Consider the following 23,208-nt stretch of genomic DNA (forward strand, 5'->3'; position numbering starts at 1 on the left):
GATCTGGAACCAACTTCCAAGGGAAGTGGTGCTGGCTCCTACCCTGGGGGTCTTTAAGAGGAGGCTAGATGTACACCTTGCTGGGGTCGTTTAACCCCAGTACTCTTTCCTGCCATGGTAGGGGGTCGGACTAGATGATCTACTCAGGTTCCTTCCGACCCTAGAAACTATGAAACTATGAAATATATCAAACAGTGAGATGCTAAAAAATGAAAGGGAATTTTACTTCAAAATAATTATCAAAATTAATATGAAATATAGATTTGAAGTGTGATTTTCAAGTGCAGGACAATTTAAAGTCATTTTTCAAACGATAAACAAAACACGAAAAACTTTCATGGCTGTGCGTAATAGAAGATGAACATAATTAAGTACAAAACCATCCAAATACATGCAACAAAACCACAATTAATCCAAAGAATGCACTAACACAATGTGACAGGATTATTTTCTCAGTGTTGTGCTTCTGCCTTGGACTCAGGCCAGATCCACTTTGTTACTCGGGGGGGGGGGGGGGGGGGAGGAATCAAACCTCTGATTAATCACCCTCAACAAGCCCCAAGACTTCCTCACATCTCACTATAGCTTAAACTACTACTAAATTCACAACTATTCCCAAGGCAATTTTTGTATAGCACCAGCTGAACCTAAGATCAACAGAGTAGAGAGTCTTTCACAACCACAGTCATCTATCAGGTAAAAGAACATTAGTTTAGAGATGGATCAAACAGCTTGCAAGTACTTACACTGACCAGTATGTAAATAGAAGCACAAGCCCTTCATCAAAGTTAGTATATGAATTTTAAAATTACTGGAAAGGCAAATAAAAAGACTTGTGGGATACTACACGTTACAGTTTGTGATGAGTAAGAAAACTAAAAACAACTAAAAAATTAAAGAAAAAATCGTGCTTGCTGGATGTTGTTTGTAATGTTAATGTTTTATTTAATTTGAATAGGTCAAAACAGCTCAAGGTAATACTTATTTTTATACAGCAACCCAGGTATAGTTGGTATTGTAGACACAGAGGCATAGTGCTCTGCCTCAGAGAATTTACAATTTAATAGAAGGCCAAAGGGTATGGGGAGAGGAATATAAACACCATCAGCAAAAATACAGAAAGAAAATGAACAAATACAGAAAGTGTGAGCCAGACAAATCTAGCCATTGATACCACACTCCCTTCTAAATATTTAAAAGTGTAAATCTTTTAATGGCATTGAATGAAGAGACTCCTACACCCCTGGTATCCAAAAACTTGTATGAAAGTGCACTGGCAGACAAAAGTTACATGAACTCACTTATACATAAAATATGTAAGTCATAAAATAGCTCTTCACTCGGAGTAAATTTTAACTGTTTGCTACTTTTATAAATGTAGTATTTAGTTTACATCTTGTTTGTATCACGTCTCTATGACCTCCAAAATGCATCCCTTTCCTTTGACATTGGCCTGCTTCATAATCCTGGTATGACTTCAGTGACAGCTGCAGTCTGTAAGGCATTTTGAAGACTAATCATGATACTTTCCTGCCACTTATAAGCTGCATTAACCAGCCTGTTTATTTCCATCAAAACTATCTGCTACACTATTTACTGTAAACTTTTCCATAGCGACCGGTCATTCTGGGAAAAAAAAAAAAAAAAAAAAAAATCAAATATTGAAGTTATAACAAAACTAACCTAAAGAAGTTTTATCAAAGCCTGAAGTAAAACAGCCAAAATGAATCGTACCTTCATAAAGCAACGCCACTCTCTATTTAGCCATTCCTTCATTCTAACTGAATAGTGCCATCTCTAATCATATCTAGGGACCTACCTAAATAGCAGTGGAAGTTCATGGTGCAGAAGCACATTTAATTTTATTTTTTTCACTGTGTTTCTTCCCCACCACCGCTGAGTAGGTGACAGGCAATTAATATCAAGGCTTTCACACCTCTTGGCCACTCAGCAGCTGAAGGCAGCGGGTGGAGGCCACGCAGTGATAAAAGCAAGATTAAAGGTGCCACTGTGTCACAAACCTTCGCCACGATTTAGGTGGGTCCTTAAATTCATATCACTCCTCCGTTGTGTACTCTGGTCTCAAGGAGTACTGACCCTTTAATGCTCATGACAGAAATCACAATCTTCTTATGGAAAGTTGTTTGTGGTAAAATTCATCATCTTTGTACTAGGTGATAAATTCAATGTAAAGGTAGCATTGCACACATACAAAAAAAGAAACTTAGGACATACATGCAATTTGGGTTAGGAAGAGGCTATTATTCTTTGTACGGTACCATGGCACAATATAATTCTGAGTCCCAGGATGGGACTGCACAGCACTTTCACATTACAATTACCAATTTAACTATTTCCAAAGAATATAGAGTTACTGGCAGAAATTTTTTTATTCTTATATTTTAGAAAAATATATATTGCCAAAAGGGTAAAGAGACTTGACAGAAAAAGGGTGGGTCTGGCTGCCATACAAACCTGAACATTTGAGTTCCCTACCTCTCAGCTGAGAGCACAATAGATGGCACCAGGGAGAATGATGCTCTAGACTTAGTCTTTTCAGAATAAACTGAAGAGCTTTAAAGCTGCAGGTGTCTTTTCTTACACTGTGTAACAAAATGTTCTCATAACCTGCGTGCAGAATTACTGTGATTCTACACATAATCATGGTATATGAGCAGATGTACCATTTCAAGTGCAATCAGGCGACTCAGACTTCAACAATCAAAAAGAGTAGAAAACTCAAAGTGCCACACAACAGCAGAGTAGAGAATTATTCTTCTTCAGTTTTGCTCATTTCAAAGTACAGTCCCAATACTGGAATGCTTTTATGCAAGTTGTAATATTTGCTTTATTCTTTGATATTTGATTTTTTTTAAATGTAGGCTCTGTTTGTCCAACACAGAATAGTGATAGTACAGCACAAAAAACTTACACAGTCAAGACTGCCCGCTACAATTATATCGCTGAAAGATGTATTCATCTTCTTCATAAAACTAGCATGCTTAGCTTTATTAAACTGCTTACTTAAAAGATGAAGTGACAAAGGCAAACTATCACCATTTTTGCGTGGGAAGCACATAGAGAGACATAAGGCTACAAGATGAAGTATTTGAAAATGCATGAAACACTGGGGCCGAGGCCTGCAAGTGACTTGAATTTTTTACCTTAAACATTCTGGCCAAAAATCACATACAGGAAGGCTACGGCAAAGTCAGATACTGAGCCGCAGATATCCTGAGTGTCTTTTTTGGTCTTTTAACCAGCAAGGTCCTCTTCTGCTTGTTCACATAACCCTACGTAGACTTTTTTAAAGCACCCATATCATAATATCAAGAAAGTAACATACTGTCAATAGAGTCTTATTATTTCTGATAAAAGATTAGTTATTAATGCAGCCCAGCCCTGCTTGGCTTGAGTAGAGCTGCTCAAAATGTTTCAGCAGAACAGCTGTCTTTCTTAAAATGCAAATTCAAAATTCAGATGGCTACCCAAGTATGATCCCAGGAGTCTGGTGCTGTCTAACTACCCAGCATATCCAGGCTGTCTAGCTTCTTGGGTTGGACGGCATACTAATGAGTCAGCTGGTCAGCTCCCTGGGCCATCCACTTAATCAACCTCATGATTCCCAGGGAAAAAAGCCAGTTCCATGGCTCCAAAGGTTGGTGCCTCCCCCATCTACCTAGCTTCACAAGGGGCCACTTTCTCCTAGGTACATATCTGGCAGTAGGTAGGTAAATTGCTCAGGTCCCATGACTGCCTGGGCAGTCAAGCAGCAGCTCCTCATCCTACCATGCCAGGAAAGGCTCTGGTGCTAGGGATCCAAGAAATCCCACAAAGCAAGATGCTGAAAACCAAGGCATCTTGAAAATATTTTGTTTTAGAAACACAAAAACATTCCTGTGGCCTTGCTCCCAAGGCTTTGGCTCTACATTTTTTATGACAAATTCTTCATAGGAGAGAACGTGAAATATCCTTGGTTTCCCAGGCAGCTCAACTTGTCAGAATCATGGGCCAAAACAGCACATAGCAGATTCGTGGTGGCCTCTTAACTGAACACATGCTGCTTCACTGCAAAACACTGAACACTCCACAATGAAAAATGGTTTACAAATAAAAATATTTTCTCTGACCATTCTAGAACCACCGTTAAAAAGGTAAAAACTGAAGGGCATTCAGCAAGGTCTGAGGACTAAAAGGGGGGCATACAACAAGTGGAAGGGAGGAATTAATTACCAAGGAGGAGTACTCCTCCTCGGCCCAGGAGTGTAGGAGGGCTATTAGGAAGGGCAAGGTGGAGATGGAACTCAGGCTAGCGCCCAGGATTAAGGACAACAAAAAGTCCTTCTTCAAATGTGACCTGGGCGGTACTCCAAGAGGTGTACCCCCTCTCCAGCTGAAGGGATCAAAGCAGGTGCACAAGCGCTGTGGGAGGTATAGGGACTCTCCTCCCCTATAGAGCAGAGCCAGACCACCAATGGGGACTTAACCATATATATACACCTTTTAATACTGGGAACATAACAGGCATAAATCAGAGGGTATAGTGGACACTACAATGCCCCAAGGGGGCAGGATTCAACAAAGGTTACTTATAATCACTGACAAAACAGGGTTAACAATATATAAAACTCAAACAGCAGAACAAACAATACGGGTTGGTGAAATATACAAAGGGCACAAAATGCAAAATGTCAAATGACAAGGAAATATAGGGCCTTGGTACCTGGAGGAGGAGAAAGCACAATGGCCCCTTTCCACTATAAGAAGATTTGCATCTTGTTATCTCACTCACCCCAAGTCACCTCAGCTAGGACTTGAACCCAGATCTCCCGAGTGGTAGGCAGGAACACCATCACACAGCCACCACTGGTACTACTGCTCCAACCTGCTAGGAGTCTTGACCTTCCTGGAGCTTCACATTGAGCTGCCTGGCCTCTGATTGGAGGAGCTGGGAACCCCTCAGGTCACTGCTCAGATCCTTCCTGGAGCTGGGGAGCCTCTCCTGCTAGCTGCAGCCTCTCCTTGGGGATCCTGGAGCCCAGTGGGGAGCCTCTCCTGTCAGCCGCACACCACACTGCTGAGGGTCCCACTGCTGCCTGCAGGTCCTGCTCTTTCAGGCTCTTCTGGGGCACTGCTCCTGCCCTGCTGGCTCAGCTCTTACCAGCTCTGTGAAGCTCCTTCCTTGTCGTCCCTCGCTGGTCTCTCCCCTGAGTCAGCCCACGCTGCCCCTTTTATCCCCCTCCAGGTGACCCAAGGGGACAATCGGGACATGGGGGGGGGCGGTGAGTCTCTGGGGCCTGATTGGTGCGGAAAGGGAATCCCAAGTCCTCTAATAATCTTTTACCCCTTCAAAACCCCGGAGCCAAATCATTACCAGATTGGTGAGGAAAGGGAATCCCAAGTACTCCAATCATCTTTTGCCCTTTCAAAACCCCTGGGCCAGGGTCACTGCCAGCCAGCCCATCACACAAGTACATTGGGAGCAAGAAGAGGGCATTAGGCAATGTAGGGCCCCTGCAAGACACAAAAAGTAATCTTGAAGAAAGCTGATTATTTTTAACAGTTTCTTTGCCTCTGTATTCTTGAACAGGAACCGGAATATCCCACCTACTAGAGGTAGGGACAATCTTGGGGATTGCTCTGTCAGGCCTTCAGTCAATGCAGATGTAGTTAGGGATCTTCTGGAAGGGCTAGACATTTTTAAATCCGCAGGTCCAGATGCCCTCACCCAAGGGTGTTGATGGAGCTGGCAGGGGTCATTGCAGAGCTCTTGGCCTGGCTGTATGAGCATTTGTGGTCATCTGGCCAGGTGCCAGGGGATTGGAGACTGGGTAATGTGGTCCCAATTTTCAAGAAAGGGAGGAAGGAGGACCCGAGTAACTATAGGCCTATAAGCCTCACCTTCGGTGCTTGGGAAGATCTCAGAGAGAATCATCAAGGAACACATCTGTGGCGGCCAAGCAGGGGAGATCATGCTCAGGGGCAATCATCAAAGGCAGGCCCTGCCTGACCAACCTGATTGCCTTTTATGACCAAGTAACTAAATCCTTGGATGATGGTGTCGCCGTGGACGTAGTCTTTCTAGACTTTAAGAAGGCCTTTGACACTGTCTCTCACCCCATCCTCATCAATAAATTAAGTGACTGTGGCATTGATGCCTGCACAGTTGGATGGGTAAAAAATGGCTGATGGGGCGCACCCAAGAGAGTAGTGGTAGACGGGTTGTACTCAACCTAGCGAGATGTGAGCAGTGGGGTACCCCAGGGCTTGGTCCTGCACTGTTTAACATCTTCATCAGCGACTTGGACAAGGGGGTAGAAAGCACGCTGTCCAAGTGTGCTGATGACACTGAGATGTGGGGCAAGGTGGACACACTTGAAGGGAGAGAGAGGCTGCAAATAGATTTAGACAGACTACAAAAGTGGACAGATGAGAATAGGATGGGGTTCAACATAGACAAATACAGGGTGCTGCACCTTGGGAGAAGGAATCCACAGCACCCATACAGGCTGGGGAGTTCCCCTCTTGAAAGCACTGAGGTGGAACAGGATCTTGGAGTCATTATTGACTGCAAGATGAACATGAGCCACCAATGCCAGAATGCAGCCAGCAAGACCAGCCATACCTTGTCATGCATCCAAAGGTGCATCTCAAGCTGGTCTAGACACGTGATACTCTCCCTCTATGTGACTTTGGTCAGGCCGCAGTTGGAGTACTGCATCCAGTACTGGGCACCACACTTCAAAAGGGATGTGACCAGCCTGGAGAGGGTTCAGAGGAGGGCCACCCGCTTGGTGAGAGGGCAGCAGGACAGGGCCCTATAAGGAGAGACCGAGGGACCTGAACCTGTTCAGCCTCAGCAAGAGGAGGCTGAGGGGGGACGTGGTGGCTGCCTACAAACTCATCGGGGAGATCAACAGCAAATAGGTAGAGCCCTTTTCTCCCAAGCACCACCTGGGGTGACAAGGAACAATGGTAATAAGCTGATGGAGAATAGATTTAGGTTAGAGATCAGAAGGCAATATTTTACAGTTAGGGTGGCCAAAATCTGCAACCAACTTCCCAGGGAAGTGGTTCTTGCCCCTACCTTGGGCAAATTCAAGAGGAGGTTGGATGATCATGTGTCTGGGGTCTTCTGAACCCAGCATTCATTCCTGCCTGTGGCAGGGGGTCAGGCTAGATGATCTGTCCAGGTCCTTCCTGACCCTAGCTACTATGAAACTATGAAGTTTAATGGTGGGGGGTTTTTGTTACAAAGCATTGTTTCTCTATTGCCAATTTATAAATTAATTGCCATCTAATGCCAGTTGGAATAACTGAAGTAATAAAACTCCTGGAGAAAAGGACGTCTTTCATGGAATTAACATCACAAACTTAAATATGCTGTATACCACAAATTTTAACCAACATAAATTATGTTTAAATTAACAAATCCACAAAAACCACAGAAACACTGTGTTACTCTATGCCCACTACCTATTACTATCAACACTGCTACTATGTTCCCTCATTATGTTGTATTCACATTAACCATTACTACATTTCCGAAAAGATTGAGACTTTTACTACATTAGTCATTACTCTCTATTCTGTAAATACTGGTGTTCTTCATATACTTGATGTCTGAAATTTTCAGACATGGACATGAAAACACACACACACACACACATCTATATGCTTTGTGTGTGCAATTACAGTGATTCCCCATGCAATTGTGTTAAGTGTGTATGCAAATGAGGAATTCAGTGTCTCACTGGCAACTGCATGTATAAGGCAAGAAGACATTCAAGCAACTATAAGGTACAGGTTAAAAAAAAAAACTTACAAAATTCTTACATAAAAGCAGCAGACATCTCTCTAAATAGCGTAGCTGGATACTTCTTCCTAGCTAAAGTTCATTCAAGAATTCTACTCTGCTATACATCAGATTTACACATAACAGACATTATCCTCTTTCTACAATATACAGCATGCACATATCACCTTTTAAAATGTTAAATGTTTTAAATACTTTGAAGAGTAACTCCAGTACACAGGAACTGTTCATGAAAAACTAAGTTTTTAACTAAAACCTAGTTTTCAAGAGTTGCCTAGAGCAAGTTTTTACAACCAAATTATGAAGCCCTAAACTTCAGGTTTTATAATAGCACCCGTGAACAATCTTACCTATACCGACGAGACAGGCGTCGCTATAATATCACCAGCCAGTGTAAACATTATTTCAGCCCAAGGCAAACTTAGAAGGCAGAAAAAAGGACCAAAAGGATCAAACTACTTCAGACATTTATTTAGATTAGGTGCAATTAGATTTGTTTGGTGCAATTTACTGTGGTTTAATTAACAGTGAAGGGCACACAAGGTAGGATGATTACTAGTTTCAACTGCAGTCTAATTGTGTATCCATTAAACTTCACAGATTTATATTAACACATTTTAAAAATATACTTTAATATTTTTGTAACACAAATTCCATTTTTAATAAATATTTGCATCATTACTTCTGCAGTAGAATTTTTTAAAAATATGCACAGACTGCAAAATATTTCACAGAAAGCAGCACTTATTTCCAGGAAAATAGGCATGAAAAACCTCAGAAATTACTGAAGTTTAGTTAGGCATCCAGGGTGTAGCCATATTAGTCTAGAGGCAAAAGGAATCAAAACTTGTGGCAGAGGTGATCTCTTTTATTAAACCAACTAGATATTTGCCCAAAAAAAATTCTTTATCTGCTAATTTATTCTGAAGTTTAGTTAGCCATCTAAACCTCCCCAGTTGCAAGGGGGGTGGGGAAGAGGGTAGGAGAAATGAGGAAGAGGGAGAAGAGATGCGGGGAGTCATTAAGACAAACACGTTTTGGTGAGATTTCCAACACTTGCCTTCAGCCAGGCCCACAACAACATTTCAAGAGAACAACCGACTCTCAGTATTTTTGCACTTCTATTTGGTATTTCATGTTTGCCAACTACACCAATACAGCTAGAACCACATGATAATACATGGTTTTGTGATTCTGAAGATTAATTCTCTCATCATATGTTTTGTCCCACACTGATGCGACTAGAAACGGCATTCAGATTATCTGAAGACTGTGGCCTTGAATTATTAAGCAATGATAAAGGGGATTCAACAAAACATCAGTTTTCAGAACAACAAATAAGAGCCAAAAATGCTGCTCACTAGGAATTGGAAACGTAAATTCTAAGAGAACATACTATCAAAGTTGCTCAATACAAAGCTTAGTAAAATACAAAGAGTAAGTTACCAGGGAAGTGGGGTTGGGAAGGAAAAACGTAAGTGATTTCATCAAGTGATGCCTAGTTTACTTCTGGAGGACAAAATGAAAAGGTATAACAAGGAGGGAGGCATTACAAGTTGCCAGAAGTCAAGCATTAACACAGGGCAGACTTTTCCTCTACTAAAGGTTTCTTTTGTTGCTCATTTGCATAAGAACTTAAAAAAAAAATAACATTGTATACTTCTAGGAGATATCCTTCCTAGTCAGACAATGAACAGCCTAAAGTTTTCTTTTTAAATAACTAGGGAGTCTTAAGTTATCTCAAAAGAAAAAGAAATGTATGCACATTTCTGATACAGGACATAAAGTGAAATAATTAAAAGGAATTTATAGTTAAAAATACCCATACTAAAATCTACACATCCAACTCAGTCTGTTTTAGCTTTTATTAGAGAAATAAGTGAACTCTTGCTTATCATCCCAATGCCATTATCAAATCATTTGGATAACTGACAAGGGATTTTATACCAGGTTTCACGCTACTTGTGTGACAACTGTTAGGCTATCATAATATTCATGAAAATTAAAAAAACAAAAAATCACTTACTAAAACTTGGCAAATGAGCAAAGTTACAAAAATCCTTACTTTGTTTAATTTTGTTGATACGTTCTGGCAAAGGGACTTTTTTTTCTTTTTTTTTTTTTAACCTTTCAAAACATTTTGCTTTCATCTGCCTGGATACATGACATAAAAAACCAACAGCATGCCTGCAATTTTTTTTTCCAGAGTCTCTGCCAACTACTGAAAAGTTAGAGAATAGGAAAAAGACATAAAGAGGCAAAATCCACCAATACCTACAATCAAAAAGAACGCACTTCATGAGATTCTCCCACTTGATTCCAACAGACAATGTCCACCTCCCAGTGTGCCAGATTAAGTCAGAAACTTTAACTTTCCTCACAGAAACATGACTTCCCTTACTATAATAAAGGCAGCTGCAAGAGAAGAACACTTTGTACAATGGACCAAGAATCACTACTAAATATGCATCTAATCCAATTTATATTAAAAAAAAAAAACCACTAGCATCTCAAATAGCCAACTCTCCAATTTGTCTGAATCCTTTCTGTAGTGGGGGGCCCAAAACTGAAAACAGTATTCTAGTTGTGACCCCACCAATGCCAACTGAGGGGGAGAGGAGTCCAGGAGAGCTAGCTGTACTTTAAAGAAGCCTTAGAGTGCAAGAACAAACCATCCCGATGTGCAGGAAGACTAGCAAGTATGTCAGATAACCAGCTTGGCTTAGCAGGGAACTCTTCAGTAAACTAAATCACAAAAAGAAAACTTATAAGAAGTGGAATCAAATAACTAGGAAGGAGTATAAGAGCATTGCTTGGCCATGCAGAGGTGAAGTCAGGAAGACCAAGGCACAACTGGAGCTGCAGCTAGCAAGGGATATGAAAGGTTTCTACACGTATGTCAGTAACAGGAGGAAGATCTGGGAAGGTGTGGGTCCCTTACTGAATGCTCAGTGCCTTTTTGCCTCAGTCCTCACAAGCAGTGTCAGCTCCCAGACTATGCACCGGGCAGCACAGTTTGGGGAGGAGGTCAGCAGCCCTCAGTGGTGAAAGAACAGGTTAGGGACTACTTAGAAAAACTGGATGTGTACAAGTCCATGGGGCTGGATGGGATCCACCTGAGGGTGCTAAGGAGTTGGCTGATGAGATTACAGAGCCATTGGCCATCATCTTTGAAAACTCATGGCAATCAGGACAGGTCCCACATGGTTGGAAAAGGCCATATATAGTGCCCATATTTAAGAAAGGAAAGACAGAGGATAGGGGGAACTACAGACCAGTCAGCCTCATCTCAGTCACTGGAAAAATCATGGAGCAGATCCTCAAGGAATCCATTTCTAAGCACTTGGAAGTTAAATAGGAGATTAGGAGCAGTCAGCATGGATTCACCAGGGGCAAGTCATGCCTGACCAACCTGACTGCCTTCTATGAGGAGGCGACTGGCTCTGTGGATGAGGGGAAACCGGTGGATGTGGCATACCTTGATATCAGCAAGGCTTTTGATACGGTCTCACACAACATTCTTGCAGGGAAGCTAAGAAAGTACAGGCTGGATGCATGGACCGTAAGGTAGATAGAAAACTGGCTGGAGCACTGGGCTCAGAGTCGTAAAATAGCTCAGTATCTAGTTGGCAGCTGGTTTCAAGTGGAGTGCCCCAAGTGTTGGCCCTGGAGCTGGTTTTGTTCAATGTTTTCATTAACGACCTGGAAGATGGCATAGAGCGCACCCACAGCACATCTGCAGACAACACCAAGCTGGGAGGAGTAACAGATACCCTGGACGGTAGGACTAGGATTCAGAATAACCTCAACAAATAGGAGGATTGGGCCAAAATAAATCTCACGAGGTTCAACAAGGGCAAATTCCTGCACTTAGGACAAAACAATCCTATGCTTCACAACAAGGGCACATTGTTGTCTCATATTCAGCTTATGGTCCACTGTAGCCCCCAGGTCCTTTTCTGCAAAGATTGTGCTTACCCAGTTAATACCCAGCCTGTATTGGTGCATGGGATTGTTCTGTAGGACTATTAACTTCTCCTTATTGAACCTCATGAGATTTTTTTTGTTCCAATCCTCCAATTTGTCAAGGTCTGTCTGAATCCTAGCCCTACCCTCCAGCCATGCCCTCCCTAACCATACTACCCACCTCAGCTTGGTGTCATCTGCAAACTTGCTAAGAGTGCACTCCATCTCATCTTCAGGCCCCCAGTTGGCTGTGGCTATAAAGAAATTTTAAGAGACCACAGCAGGACAATCAGTCCAAGCTCCTATATCAGCATATAAAGCCAAAGTTGGGACTCACATTCTACACAGTGCTGAAGTACGGGGTTATGCCACCAGTAGTGATATAGACATACCTCAAAACAAATTTCTTCTGCATCTTTTTTGAGATTAGAGATGGGATTAGATTTTATTTTAATTAATATTATTATTAGAATGGTGGGATTCTGGTTTAAAATCCTGCCTCTTCTACCCACTCATCTGCTTAAAAATTGTGCTATATAGAAGACATCAGTAATCCCTCTTCTCTTCAATCTCCCTGGTTAGCTTTTCTTTCCCATAATTTTGCACTTTCTGGGATGAGATACTATGTCAAAGACAATGAAAGATTTTTCTCCCCCGTAGAAAAAGTTTGGGTTTTTCAGAGGTTACAAGATATTGCCAGGCAGAATGATTTTGCAGTGTCTAGGGCTACTTGTATTGTCCCTTTATATAGTCTTTGGAAATTAGGTTGGGGAGAAAGGTATTTACAGCTAGATCTCAACATCTTTATGTCATTCGTGAAATATTGAACAAAACCAGCCCCAGGACTAAGGGGCACTCCACTCAATACTGGATGCCAACTAGACTGAGCCATTGATTACCACCCTTTGAGCCCAACAATCCAGCCACCTCACAGTCCATTTAACCAACCCATAGTTCCTCAGCTTGCTCGCAAGACTGTTGTGGGAGACTGTTATCAAAAGCCTTGCTAAAAATCACGTCCACTGCTCTCCCACATTCAAAGTCACTCATTTTGTTGTGGAAGACAATCAGGTTGGTCAGGCATGACTTGCCCCTGGTGAATCCATGCTGTCTGTTCCTAATCACTTCCTTCTCCAGGTGCTTAGAAATGAATTCCTTGAGGACCTGCTCCATGATTTTTCCAAGGACTGAGGTGAGGCTGACTGGTCTGTAGTTTCCTGGATCTTCCTTCTTCCCTTCCTTAAAAATGGGCACTGTATTTGCCCTTTTCCAACTGTTCAGCACATCACCGTCATCACGAGTTTTCAGAGATAATGGCCAGCAGCTCTGCAATCATCAGCCAGCACCCTTAGCGCCCTTGCCTGCATTGTATCCAGCTCCATGGACTTGTATGCATCCAGCTTTCCAAAATAGTTCCTAACCTGTTTTTTGCCACTGTTGGCTGCTCACCTCCTCCCCAAACTGTGCTCCCAAAAGCACTAGTCTAGGAGATGACCTTGCCTGTGAAGGCAGAGATAAAAAGACACTGAGCACTTCATGCTTTTCTACATCATCTGTCACTAGGTTGCCTCCCTCATTCAGTAAGGGAGCTACACTTTCCCTAATCTTCTTCTTGTTATGATATACTTGTAGAAGCCCTTCTGTTGCCCTCCTTGTCCCTTACTAATTGAAAATTCAGTTGTACTTTGGCCTTCCTGACTTTCATCTGCATGCCCAAACAATACTTTTTACTCCTCCATAATCATTTGCCCACGTTTCCACTTGTAAGCTTCTTTTTCTTGTGTTTTAGTTTATTGAAGAGGTCCCTAAGCTAATCTGATCTTCTATCATATTTGCTAGTCTTCCTGTATATCCAGATGGTTCATTCCTGCACCCTCAGTAAGGTTTCTTTAAAGTACAACCAGCTCTCCTGGACTTCTTTCCCACTCCTACTGGCCTCCCAGAGGATCCTGCCTCCCAGTTCCCTGAGCAAACTCAAACCTGATTTTGTGAAGTCCAGAGTTCTTACTAGGCTACTCTTCCTCTTCCTTTCCTCAGGATCCTGAACTCAATCATCTGGTGGTCGCTGCTGCTCAAGTTGCCATCCACTTCTACATTCCCCACCAATCATCAAAAGCAAGTTTCTTAAAGGTCAGAAAGCATATGTCTCCTCTCCATACAAGTATAATGCATGCACTTGGTTCTCCTAAGACTCCCTGATATCTGCTCCTGAAGTTTTCTAAGGGTTATATAGTGTATAGGAGTCTGGTCTAGCACACAAAAACAGCAACACTCAACATGGGCAGTCTGATTTACAAGCATTGTGTTCCCAAGTTCAGAGCCTGACAAGGATGCTGTGCAAGCAAATGCCTCTGAGGAACCTAAAATAGGGTAGCCACTTGGGAAGAGATTAAGTGATTAAGTTTGGTGTCACTGCCAGCTGCTAGCTGATATTTAAAGGGCTAGAAACTTGTTTATGAGCTAAAAACCAAAACACACAGTTTACTTCCCCATTTTCTTCTATTGACTTATAAACTAAAAATGAGACAGACATAGCTGCCAGCAAGTATTAGCTTAAAAGGCAGTTTTCCAGGAGTCCAAAAAAATTCCATTTAAAAAAAGTGTAAAGATTTTCTGTAAGAGAAAACTATGCACATCAATACATCTGAAATTAGAAAAGCATATTTCAGTGTATTGGTTGGCAGCAACATATCATGCAGCATATGATAACAGCTATATTTTTTTAACACAGAAAAACATTTGGTATTTCAATAAAATGATTTTTATGCTATTTGTCCATTTTATATTTAATTCATAGATGATTGGGTCAGAAGGGACCTCAACAGATCATAGAGTCCAATGGTCAGATGACCCCATCCAGATGTCTATCCAGCCTTCTCTTAAAGACCCTCAAGGTAGGGGAAAGTACCATCTCCCTTGGAAGCCCATTCCAAATTTTGGCCACCCTTACCATGAAGTTTTTCCTGATATCTGGCCTAAATCTGCTCTGTCAGTTTGTGACCGTTGTTCTGTGTTACCCCCAAGAGGTGCCCTGGTGAACAGAGCATGCTAAATATAAATAACACTACTACTTTTATTAGTACTAGTTCTACTACTATACAATCACAACAGTAAGCATTATTGCATTAAATTCATAGAAAATAGACAGTTAGAGACACGTCTCCATCTTCTACCTAAACAGTTTATTTTAAATAGTTTCCCCAACAACAACTTTAATCTTTTACTTCAAGATGCGACATTTACTTCCTATATATAATTAACATGGCAGCAATAACATTCTCCTTACAGGTTTTCTGATTTCTCTTCCTGCTCCAAGTTGCAAATTACAGGGCATACCTCAGTATAGTGTATGTACTCCTCTGGTGCACAATTCTACATGGGCAGGCTGCATTTAATACTAAATATAAATATACATTTATTTAATTCAATGGAAATCCATTGTGGGAAACCAACTTTTTAGCCAACTGACATTACTCAAAGATTCCAGATTCTGATCTCCCAGAGTACAATCCTCTAGGAATCAAATAGTTCTTATTACTAGGGATACACACACAAAGAATTCTGGGACCAATATGGATGGCAGATTATTAATGAGTCATATCCACCAATACCGATCCGATTGCTGATATGCAGCCTGGCAGCTTGGAGCAGCAACCAGCTAGTAAGTCTGTTGCGGGCAGGGAGAAAGGGGAGTGCAGATTGAGGCCCACATGGTGAGGGAGTGGAACTGGGGCTAGGACAGGGGCTGTCCAGCCAGGCCAGGGTGGGGCGGGCCACAGAGCCAGGCATGGGGATGGAGGGACTACCACTGCTACGCACAGGGGCAGGTGAGATAAGGGGCATGTGTCCCCAAGATCTGTGCATAGGGCGAGGGCGGGCTGCCGCTGTATGCTGTGGGTGGGGTAGCTGGGCAGGGACCGAGCTCAAGGAAGGCAGTGGCAACAGCGCTGGGAGGTGGACCACAGCCCACCCCAAACCCACCCTCTCCCAGCACCACACCCACCTGCCCCAAGCACAGCCTCAACCCAACCCCCCAGCAGGAAGAGCCTGGCACTACCTCCACCCCCAGCAGCAGCCCGCCCTTGCCCCACACATAGATCCAGGGGCACATGCCCCCCCCACTGTTCCCCCGGGGTACACACAGCAGTGGGAGCCATCCCCTCCCTCCCTGCACCACCACCCCCCCCCCCCAAGGTGAGGCACTGTCCTGCATCCTGCCCAGCTGGGCAGCACCAGTGCTTGCCCCTGCTCCATTCCATCCCTCACTGCAGGGGGCCTTGATCTACACCCTCCCCCCTTCCCCACAACAGACTTACCAACCAGATGTTGCTCTCCAAGCTATGGGGTTGGCTATGTGCATGTTACACCTGCACATGGCATTTATAGATAACATTAATCAGCCACATCAGCCAAAAAAGTCAATTGACAATAATGTCAATTTTCCTTTTGTCGGTGCCTATACGATATGAACTGATGTATCAATGCACTTCTAATTATTACATAGTAAATATATAAACATACATATGCATTTTTGTATATGTTGCACATATTTGAAATACCATATTTACTCAAATACAAGATGAGATTTTTTTCCTCCAATCAGAATGGGGGGAAAAAACCCCTCCTCTTACATTTGATGAAGTTTACTTGTATGCAAATGTATTAGGTATCATTAAACTGCTGCCAAAAGCAGCATATGCTTAGCAAAAGAAACTAAGTACAAAATTGACTAGCCAATCAACAGTAAGGACAACTATATACTGAACAAACATTAGTGGAGCCCATCTAAATAAGGTGCAGAGTATTGACCGTTAAGCATAGTCCCCCACAGCAAGTACTCTAACAGTCATGGTGAGCCACCACATCCATACATTTCAATTTCATCTTCACTTCCACAACTGAGCTGAGTCTTTCTTTCCCATTTCCAGTGAGTCCTGCTTCTTCACCAGCCTTAAATGCCTGGCAAACATCACTAAATGGGGCTTCAAACATTTAACCCAGAATCCCTCTGTCACCCCCCTCTCTCAGCCTGTCGCATATGATTAGTGTGGCCCTGCCTTCCATGATGTGATGGCAGACCAGGTTGCCCTGTGCCTTATCTGCATATACATTTTTGGAGTATCCCAGGATACGTGACAAGAACATCCAGTTCCAGTCCTTTGTGGGGGACAAGGTTTCTGGAATACACACACATACTGGATAGTACTGAGCTGTGGGGTTCCCACAACTTGAAGTCATGTTGACTCTGGTGGGACTCAACTCAGTGAACTATGGTAAATCATGAGCCTTTTGACTTTTAACTAATATCATACATATAATATAATACAAAGTATGCACAAGTAGCAACCAAAGTGCTGTTTAAAAGCATGTTTATTGAGTACTTGTGCTAAACCTTGCAGCAGTTTCCTAAAAGATAACATGCATCAATTCTGGATGAACTAAGCCTATGGGTATTATATGCGAATTACTAGAGCTACGCATAATTTCAAGGTCATTGTTTTCATATTTGCTTCTCCCTTCCACGTGTTTAGGAAGAGGAGGGTTTGACAGTACAGAGAAGGAGAAGGGGCTGCCGGGGAAAGAAGTTGAAAGAAAGCAGAGGGCAAAGGGGTTATCTGATCCCAACCCCAAGTTTTATTTTCCCTGTTGTAGCAGTGGGAGTTGGACATATTCAAGACAAACCTCCAAAAATTAGATTCTATACCTGGAAAATTATATCAAATTTATGTTCATCATATATAGAATCTAATTACTGAGTGGTCATTTTATAATTAGGCCATCTTCTTCAAGTAAATACAGTACATCCTTTCAAAATGTACCCATACTTAAAGCAATACTTATGTTTTTACCTTTCTTTTCTTTCCCGAGCAGTAGCTGTCAAAGGCTTTAAGCAAACACCTAATGCATTTCTCACTTTTAGTGATACAATGCTAATTTGACATCACAAAGTTGTGCATTGGTTTGGCATATGAGATTGGAAGAGTTTCCCCTCTGGAAGGAGTTTAAATCTATACCACCAGCCTTATTTCTATACACTTAATGTTTTCAAATGCTATTCTAACCAAAGCATAACTTGATATTTAAAAAAAACTCACAACACTTGCGCGCACACACACACACACACACACACACACTGCACCAGGCATGTAGTAAAAATTAAACTGGTGTTGTCCCTGTGAGGCCTGAAGAAAGCCTCCCTGGTTCTACTTTGAAATGAAACATTGAAGTCAACAGGAGTGCTAGAATCTACGCAGCTAGCTTACGCAAAGTTTTGCCAGAATGAATCCACCTTCTGAGAAGTACTAGAATGAATGAACGAACAAATGACAGAGGTGCACTGATATACTGGTCTGATATTGGATCAGTACCAATATAAAGGAAATTGTCTGTGTCAAAAATAGGCCTGATATAGCCTATAATTTGGCTGATAAATGATCCGTGCATTCGCACAGCTGCAGCAAAGCACCTACACAGCAAGAAGCACAGCCCAGCAGCTTGGAGAACTGTGTGCAGCTGGTAAGTCTATTGTGGTGAAAGGGGAGAGGGTAGGGAGAAGGGAAGGGGTGTGGAGGGTGGGAGATCAAGGCCCCTGCAGTGAGGAAAGAGTGGGGCTGAGCAGGGGCTGCCCAGCCAGGGTGGAGCAGGTGCAGGATGAAGCCGCAGCTTGTTTGGGGGGGTGGGGAGGAGAGGAGGTTCCCACTGCTGCATGCCACTCATCCAAGAGCCGCTCATCCGGTGCCCACCCACTCATCTGGTGACGCCAACCGCTGCTCCCACCACTCATTTGGGAAGGCATGTGCCCCCATATCTGTGCAGGGTGGGGCCAGGGCTGCGCCAAGCTCTTTCCGGTGGAGTAGGGCTACAGTGAATTTTGGGGTGGCTGCAGTCCCCCCACCCTGTAGCTCCCTCCCACTGCCACTGCCACCTGCCCTGGACACAGCCCCAACCCACTGGAAAGAACCTGCCCCACCCTGCGCAGATCCAGAGGCACATGCCCCCATGCCCGGATTATCCACGACTATTACTTCAGTCCCCAGGGTCTAACCTTCGGGTATGAAATCTCAGTGTTCCTCTGTATTGACAATGCCATTCAACTTTATGTGAACACCACACTTTTATTACCACATTCCTCCTTTTTTTTTTTTTAAAACTAAATAGCAACTTCGTTAAAAAAAAAAAAACTACAAATAGTAAGCTTTAATAGTGTCACATGCTATATTCAGTTTTAGCCTCAGTTTCACTACCAGGTTATGAATACCCCAAGAAAAAAAATCCCAAAATTCTATATTCTGCATGTGTCCAGGGTGATTTTGCCACTGTTGCACCTTAGTCTTCTGTATAATTATAGCACAGTAACAGAACGTGCACATTGCTGCAAATGCATAACAAAACAACTTACCTGCTTTTCCTTTCAATGAGAATAGCTACATAGGAAGCTGGTAAAGCAGCACCAAAGCCTGGAGTCCAAAAGTAGAATTTTCCAAGTATCCTCCTGAAAATTAATTATATATTTATCACATTAAATGCCAAAGCAATAGAAAAGTTGGTGCCTAATGATGCATTATAAGATTGCATTCATAAACATTTTCTGTTATATGCATATTGCCCCTTGCATTATTCTGCATTGCAAACACAGACCCCAAGCCTTTCATAAACAGTAACAACCCCTCTTATGGTATCGGTTTTGCACCCATTTCATTTAAGCATTTTTATTCTAAAGCACAAAGTAATCTAAACCAAATGATAAGTTAAAGATATAAATGATCATATTTTCTCACATACCACTGGCCTCCAATTAAGAAATTCACTTTGCTTTTTTGGGAAGGAGGAACGAAGAACAAAAGTTCTTTCCTTGAAAACACCAATCAGTATTTTTGCAGGGCGATAAGGGGGTTGAAGTAAAGGGGGAATGGGGGTTCGGGCACAAAAACCCTTCTTATGGAGCCAAATGCTCAGGCAACAGTGTCTGCCAAGTCTGCCAAAAGCCACCCAGAGGAGCCAGCAGACAGTTCAGCTTAGCCAGCAGCACCGACTGAGCCAGCTGAGGGCTGGATCCTCTAGCACTATATTGCCTGGAGCCTGTTCTCAAGCTGATCCAGCCTTCAGTTGACTCATTAGGAACCATCAAGAAGAGGGATCAGACAGCTCAGCTCCCACATGACTGAGCTCTCTCCATTTCCTTGTTTAAAGGGATGTACCATGATTCCCAATAGCTAACTTTTTTGGGAATAGGGGAATGTGTGTTTTGTATGCAAGTAAAAACAGTTGATACAGAACTACCCAAAAAGTAAGCTAGTTTCTAAGCTGCTTCAAGAAGATTCAGGGATGTAAACAAGACGATGGGTCAAGAAATGTAAATTACACCATGTATCGGAAGGAGAGAAGACTGATCTTCAGATTTCATCGAATTGTTTAAAATAACCCAAAAAACAATATAAACTGGGATTAGAAACTAGAAGACAAATCTTGCCTCTATTATAAAGTGAATAGTAAAGCTCCCATTGACTACAGTAAGGCCAGGTTTCATCTGAAGAGTACAATTTCACCTGAAGAATCATAAATTCATTGCACATTACTAATAGCTTCCCAAAAAATTATTTTTATTACAAAACTAAAAATTGTTAACAGTAGAAAAGTAGGCTTTTAGGGGAAAAAATTAAACATCTCACCGTGAGAAAAGAGGAGAACAGAGTACATACCCAGTAAACACAACCTATGGCAGCAGCTCAATTTTTTAGCCTGTTTTTCTGACCATGTGAATCTGCAGATCACTCGCAGCCAAATCACAAGGGCAAACATTCTTGAAAGAATGGGTTGGGACTGTATATCAAAGTAATAAAAGTGTATACACATTGTTTTAAAAGAGCAATAATAACTTATTTAGCACTAACTGGTTTCATTTGAGTTTGTCCCCCTCAAACAGGGTAAAAACATGACATGCTGTTAGGCTAGAAAAATAAATTAAACTGTGCCTGAGAAAAGACAACAAATACAAAAAAAAGAAAAAAAAATCAAGTAAAATTATACACAACACCTGGAGTAGCTCAGTTTCACTCCTGTCCTAAAAAGGCAAATGACTGGTCTCATTCTATAGCTTTGTCCTCATTTTTCCACAAAAGCATAGCATTATTAGTAAGTACTACCAGCTTAAGTTTTTAAGTGAAAAGAGAGCCAGTGAATCAGGAACAAGTGATGTAATGGTAATTATGCACACTGTACATTCCCACAGCTGCAAACGAGTAATTTCACAGGACAGCAATGCCAAATGCTGCAACACTAAAAGATCCTTACCAGGACTTTTCTGGAACTCAATTACTGTATGAAGTTTCATAGAAGTCATTTTAAAAATTTGAACTGGTATGAATACATCTTACTATATACACCTGCTGAAATAACAGAACAAGAATCTTTCTAGTGGGAAAAGAAAGTGGAATCTGTTATTTCGGCATGGTTTCAAATCTGTTTGCTAATGGCTATATTGTCAATTATAAAAAAGCAATACAGTGTTTACTTAATGCAATCATCTGAAAATTCTAATTCTTGTCATAGATACATTGTAAAATATATATATACATATACACACATAAATATACTTTCACCCATGTGTATATATGGGTGAAAATAATGTTTTAGTTAGCAGATTAGTGCTGGGCAGTCTATGCTGATAATATTAAACGAAGGATTTAGGAACCTGGATTCTGTTTCAGAGTGTTACTGAAAAATTGTATACAAACCTTACCTTACACACAAATTGCACCAATTAAACTGGTCCAAACCCCTGTGCCGACACATTTATATTAGTTGATACATTTGCTTACCCTGTAGACTAAACCAGCATAAGCATACTTACATGGGAGTTTGCTCTGGCATAAACTACAGTTATTTTTAACAGAGTTAGTTAAATAATCTGCATTAAATATCCAAGTCACTTCTGAAATTGGATTCAGGTCCTTTTGAATATTTTACCCACAGTGACTTATTGTGCATAACTGCAGCAACCTCAAGCACAGTAGCTACTCCATGAGGCTACCACCTAAGCCACAAGTGATATAGCCATGTCCACAAGGCACTGCAGGTGGGTGGCAGTCGCAATTAGCCTGTCCTCATGCCACTTACTGTGGACATAGCTACATAGCTTCCCATTTAGAGGCAAGACATCATGTCTGAGGGATCCACTGCTTAGCGTGGTTAGTTTTCTGTGTAGGCACAGCCTCCCTCTGGCGCACAGATTCCCCATATGTAAAATAGGAAAAATATTTTCAAACCTTTCAAATATTTACTACCATCTTTGAAAGAGCTAACGGCGCTCCAGAGGCAAAGTATTATCATGTCAGCCCCCGATCATTCCCCCCAGCTTCAGTTCAATCCCCCCAGCTCCCCAATCATTTCTCCCCAGCTCCTGTGGCCTCTCCTGGGGCTTCCAGCACTACCTGCCTCAACCCGGCAGGGGGACAGCCAGAGGAGCAGGCAAGGGAGCCACGGCTTGACCCAGCAGCCCCAGGAGAAGTCACGGGGGCTGGGGGAATAAACAGGGGCTTCCCCTCAGCTCCCAGTTCGATTTCCCAGCTCCTGCAACTTCTCCCAGGGCTGCTAGCACTGTCTGCCTCTCCCCTGCAGGGGGGCAGTGGGGGAACCGTGGCTTCTCCCAGGGCTACTGGCTCAAGCTGGGGCCCAGGGCAGCTGGCTCAAGCTGGCTGCTCCCCAACCTGCTCCCTGCCTACAGCCTGTCTGTACAGTCTATGGTCGAATCTCCGAATTTCTCTGAATAGATTCGGAGGCTTCCAATCCGAGTTGGAAAGATTAATGGGTCTTTCGATTTGATTCAGATTTGGAGATTCAGCCACCGAATCTCCTCCAAATAATATCTGCTACCAAAGTTTCGCACAGCCCTATTCCCCACCCTTTTAAGATGCAGACCGATACGTCCCAAGGACAGAAGAAAGGTACATGAGAACAAGCCAAACTCTCTACTATTTGGTCTAGTTAAAAGATATCACCTCTACCATAAGTTCTGATTGCAAAGTCCCTACTGGCATTTACACACAAAGCTGTCATCTTAAACTCAGATTTTCCAATCAGCTCCTGATTAAGCAGGAAGTAAAATTTCCCAGCCAAAATAAGCTGATCATTAAAACTCAAACAGTTGGGAAAAAATGGTCCTAAAAAGTAAACAAAAACAGCCAGTTTGCCAACTTGAGTGGAGTTTTTTCCAAGCCCTGAAGGGAGGAGACTGAGTGAATTGTAGATCCTCAAAATGATATCAGAAAAGCACAAGGGAAACAATTTTCAAAAAAGTGCCATATGTGCAAAATTTGCATTCTTAATGTCCCGTTCCCCACCCCACCACATCCTACCTTGGCCCCTGCCCTGCAGAAAAGGAGATACTAACAAACTGAAAATTTCCTTTCTTGGAGTAATCAGATGTA

The 23,208-nt window shown here is 42.4% G+C and overlaps 1 protein-coding gene across 3 annotated transcripts in view; it reads right to left on the minus strand.

The window, feature by feature from the left end:
- TMEM135 (transmembrane protein 135) overlaps window positions 1–23,208 on the minus strand; it is a 345,516-nt gene that overhangs the window by 272,781 nt on the left and 49,527 nt on the right. For all 3 annotated transcript variants that reach the window (XM_019530374.1, XM_019530373.1, XM_019530371.1), the window contains exon 3: window positions 19,182–19,274. In XM_019530374.1, the coding sequence (XP_019385919.1) occupies window positions 19,182–19,274 (93 nt within the window). The remainder of the gene's footprint in view (window positions 1–19,181; window positions 19,275–23,208) is intronic.

Source organism: Crocodylus porosus, unplaced genomic scaffold (assembly GCF_001723895.1).
Source record: "Crocodylus porosus isolate Cpor-Errol unplaced genomic scaffold, CroPor_comp1, whole genome shotgun sequence".
Taxonomy (NCBI): Eukaryota; Metazoa; Chordata; order Crocodylia; family Crocodylidae; genus Crocodylus; species Crocodylus porosus.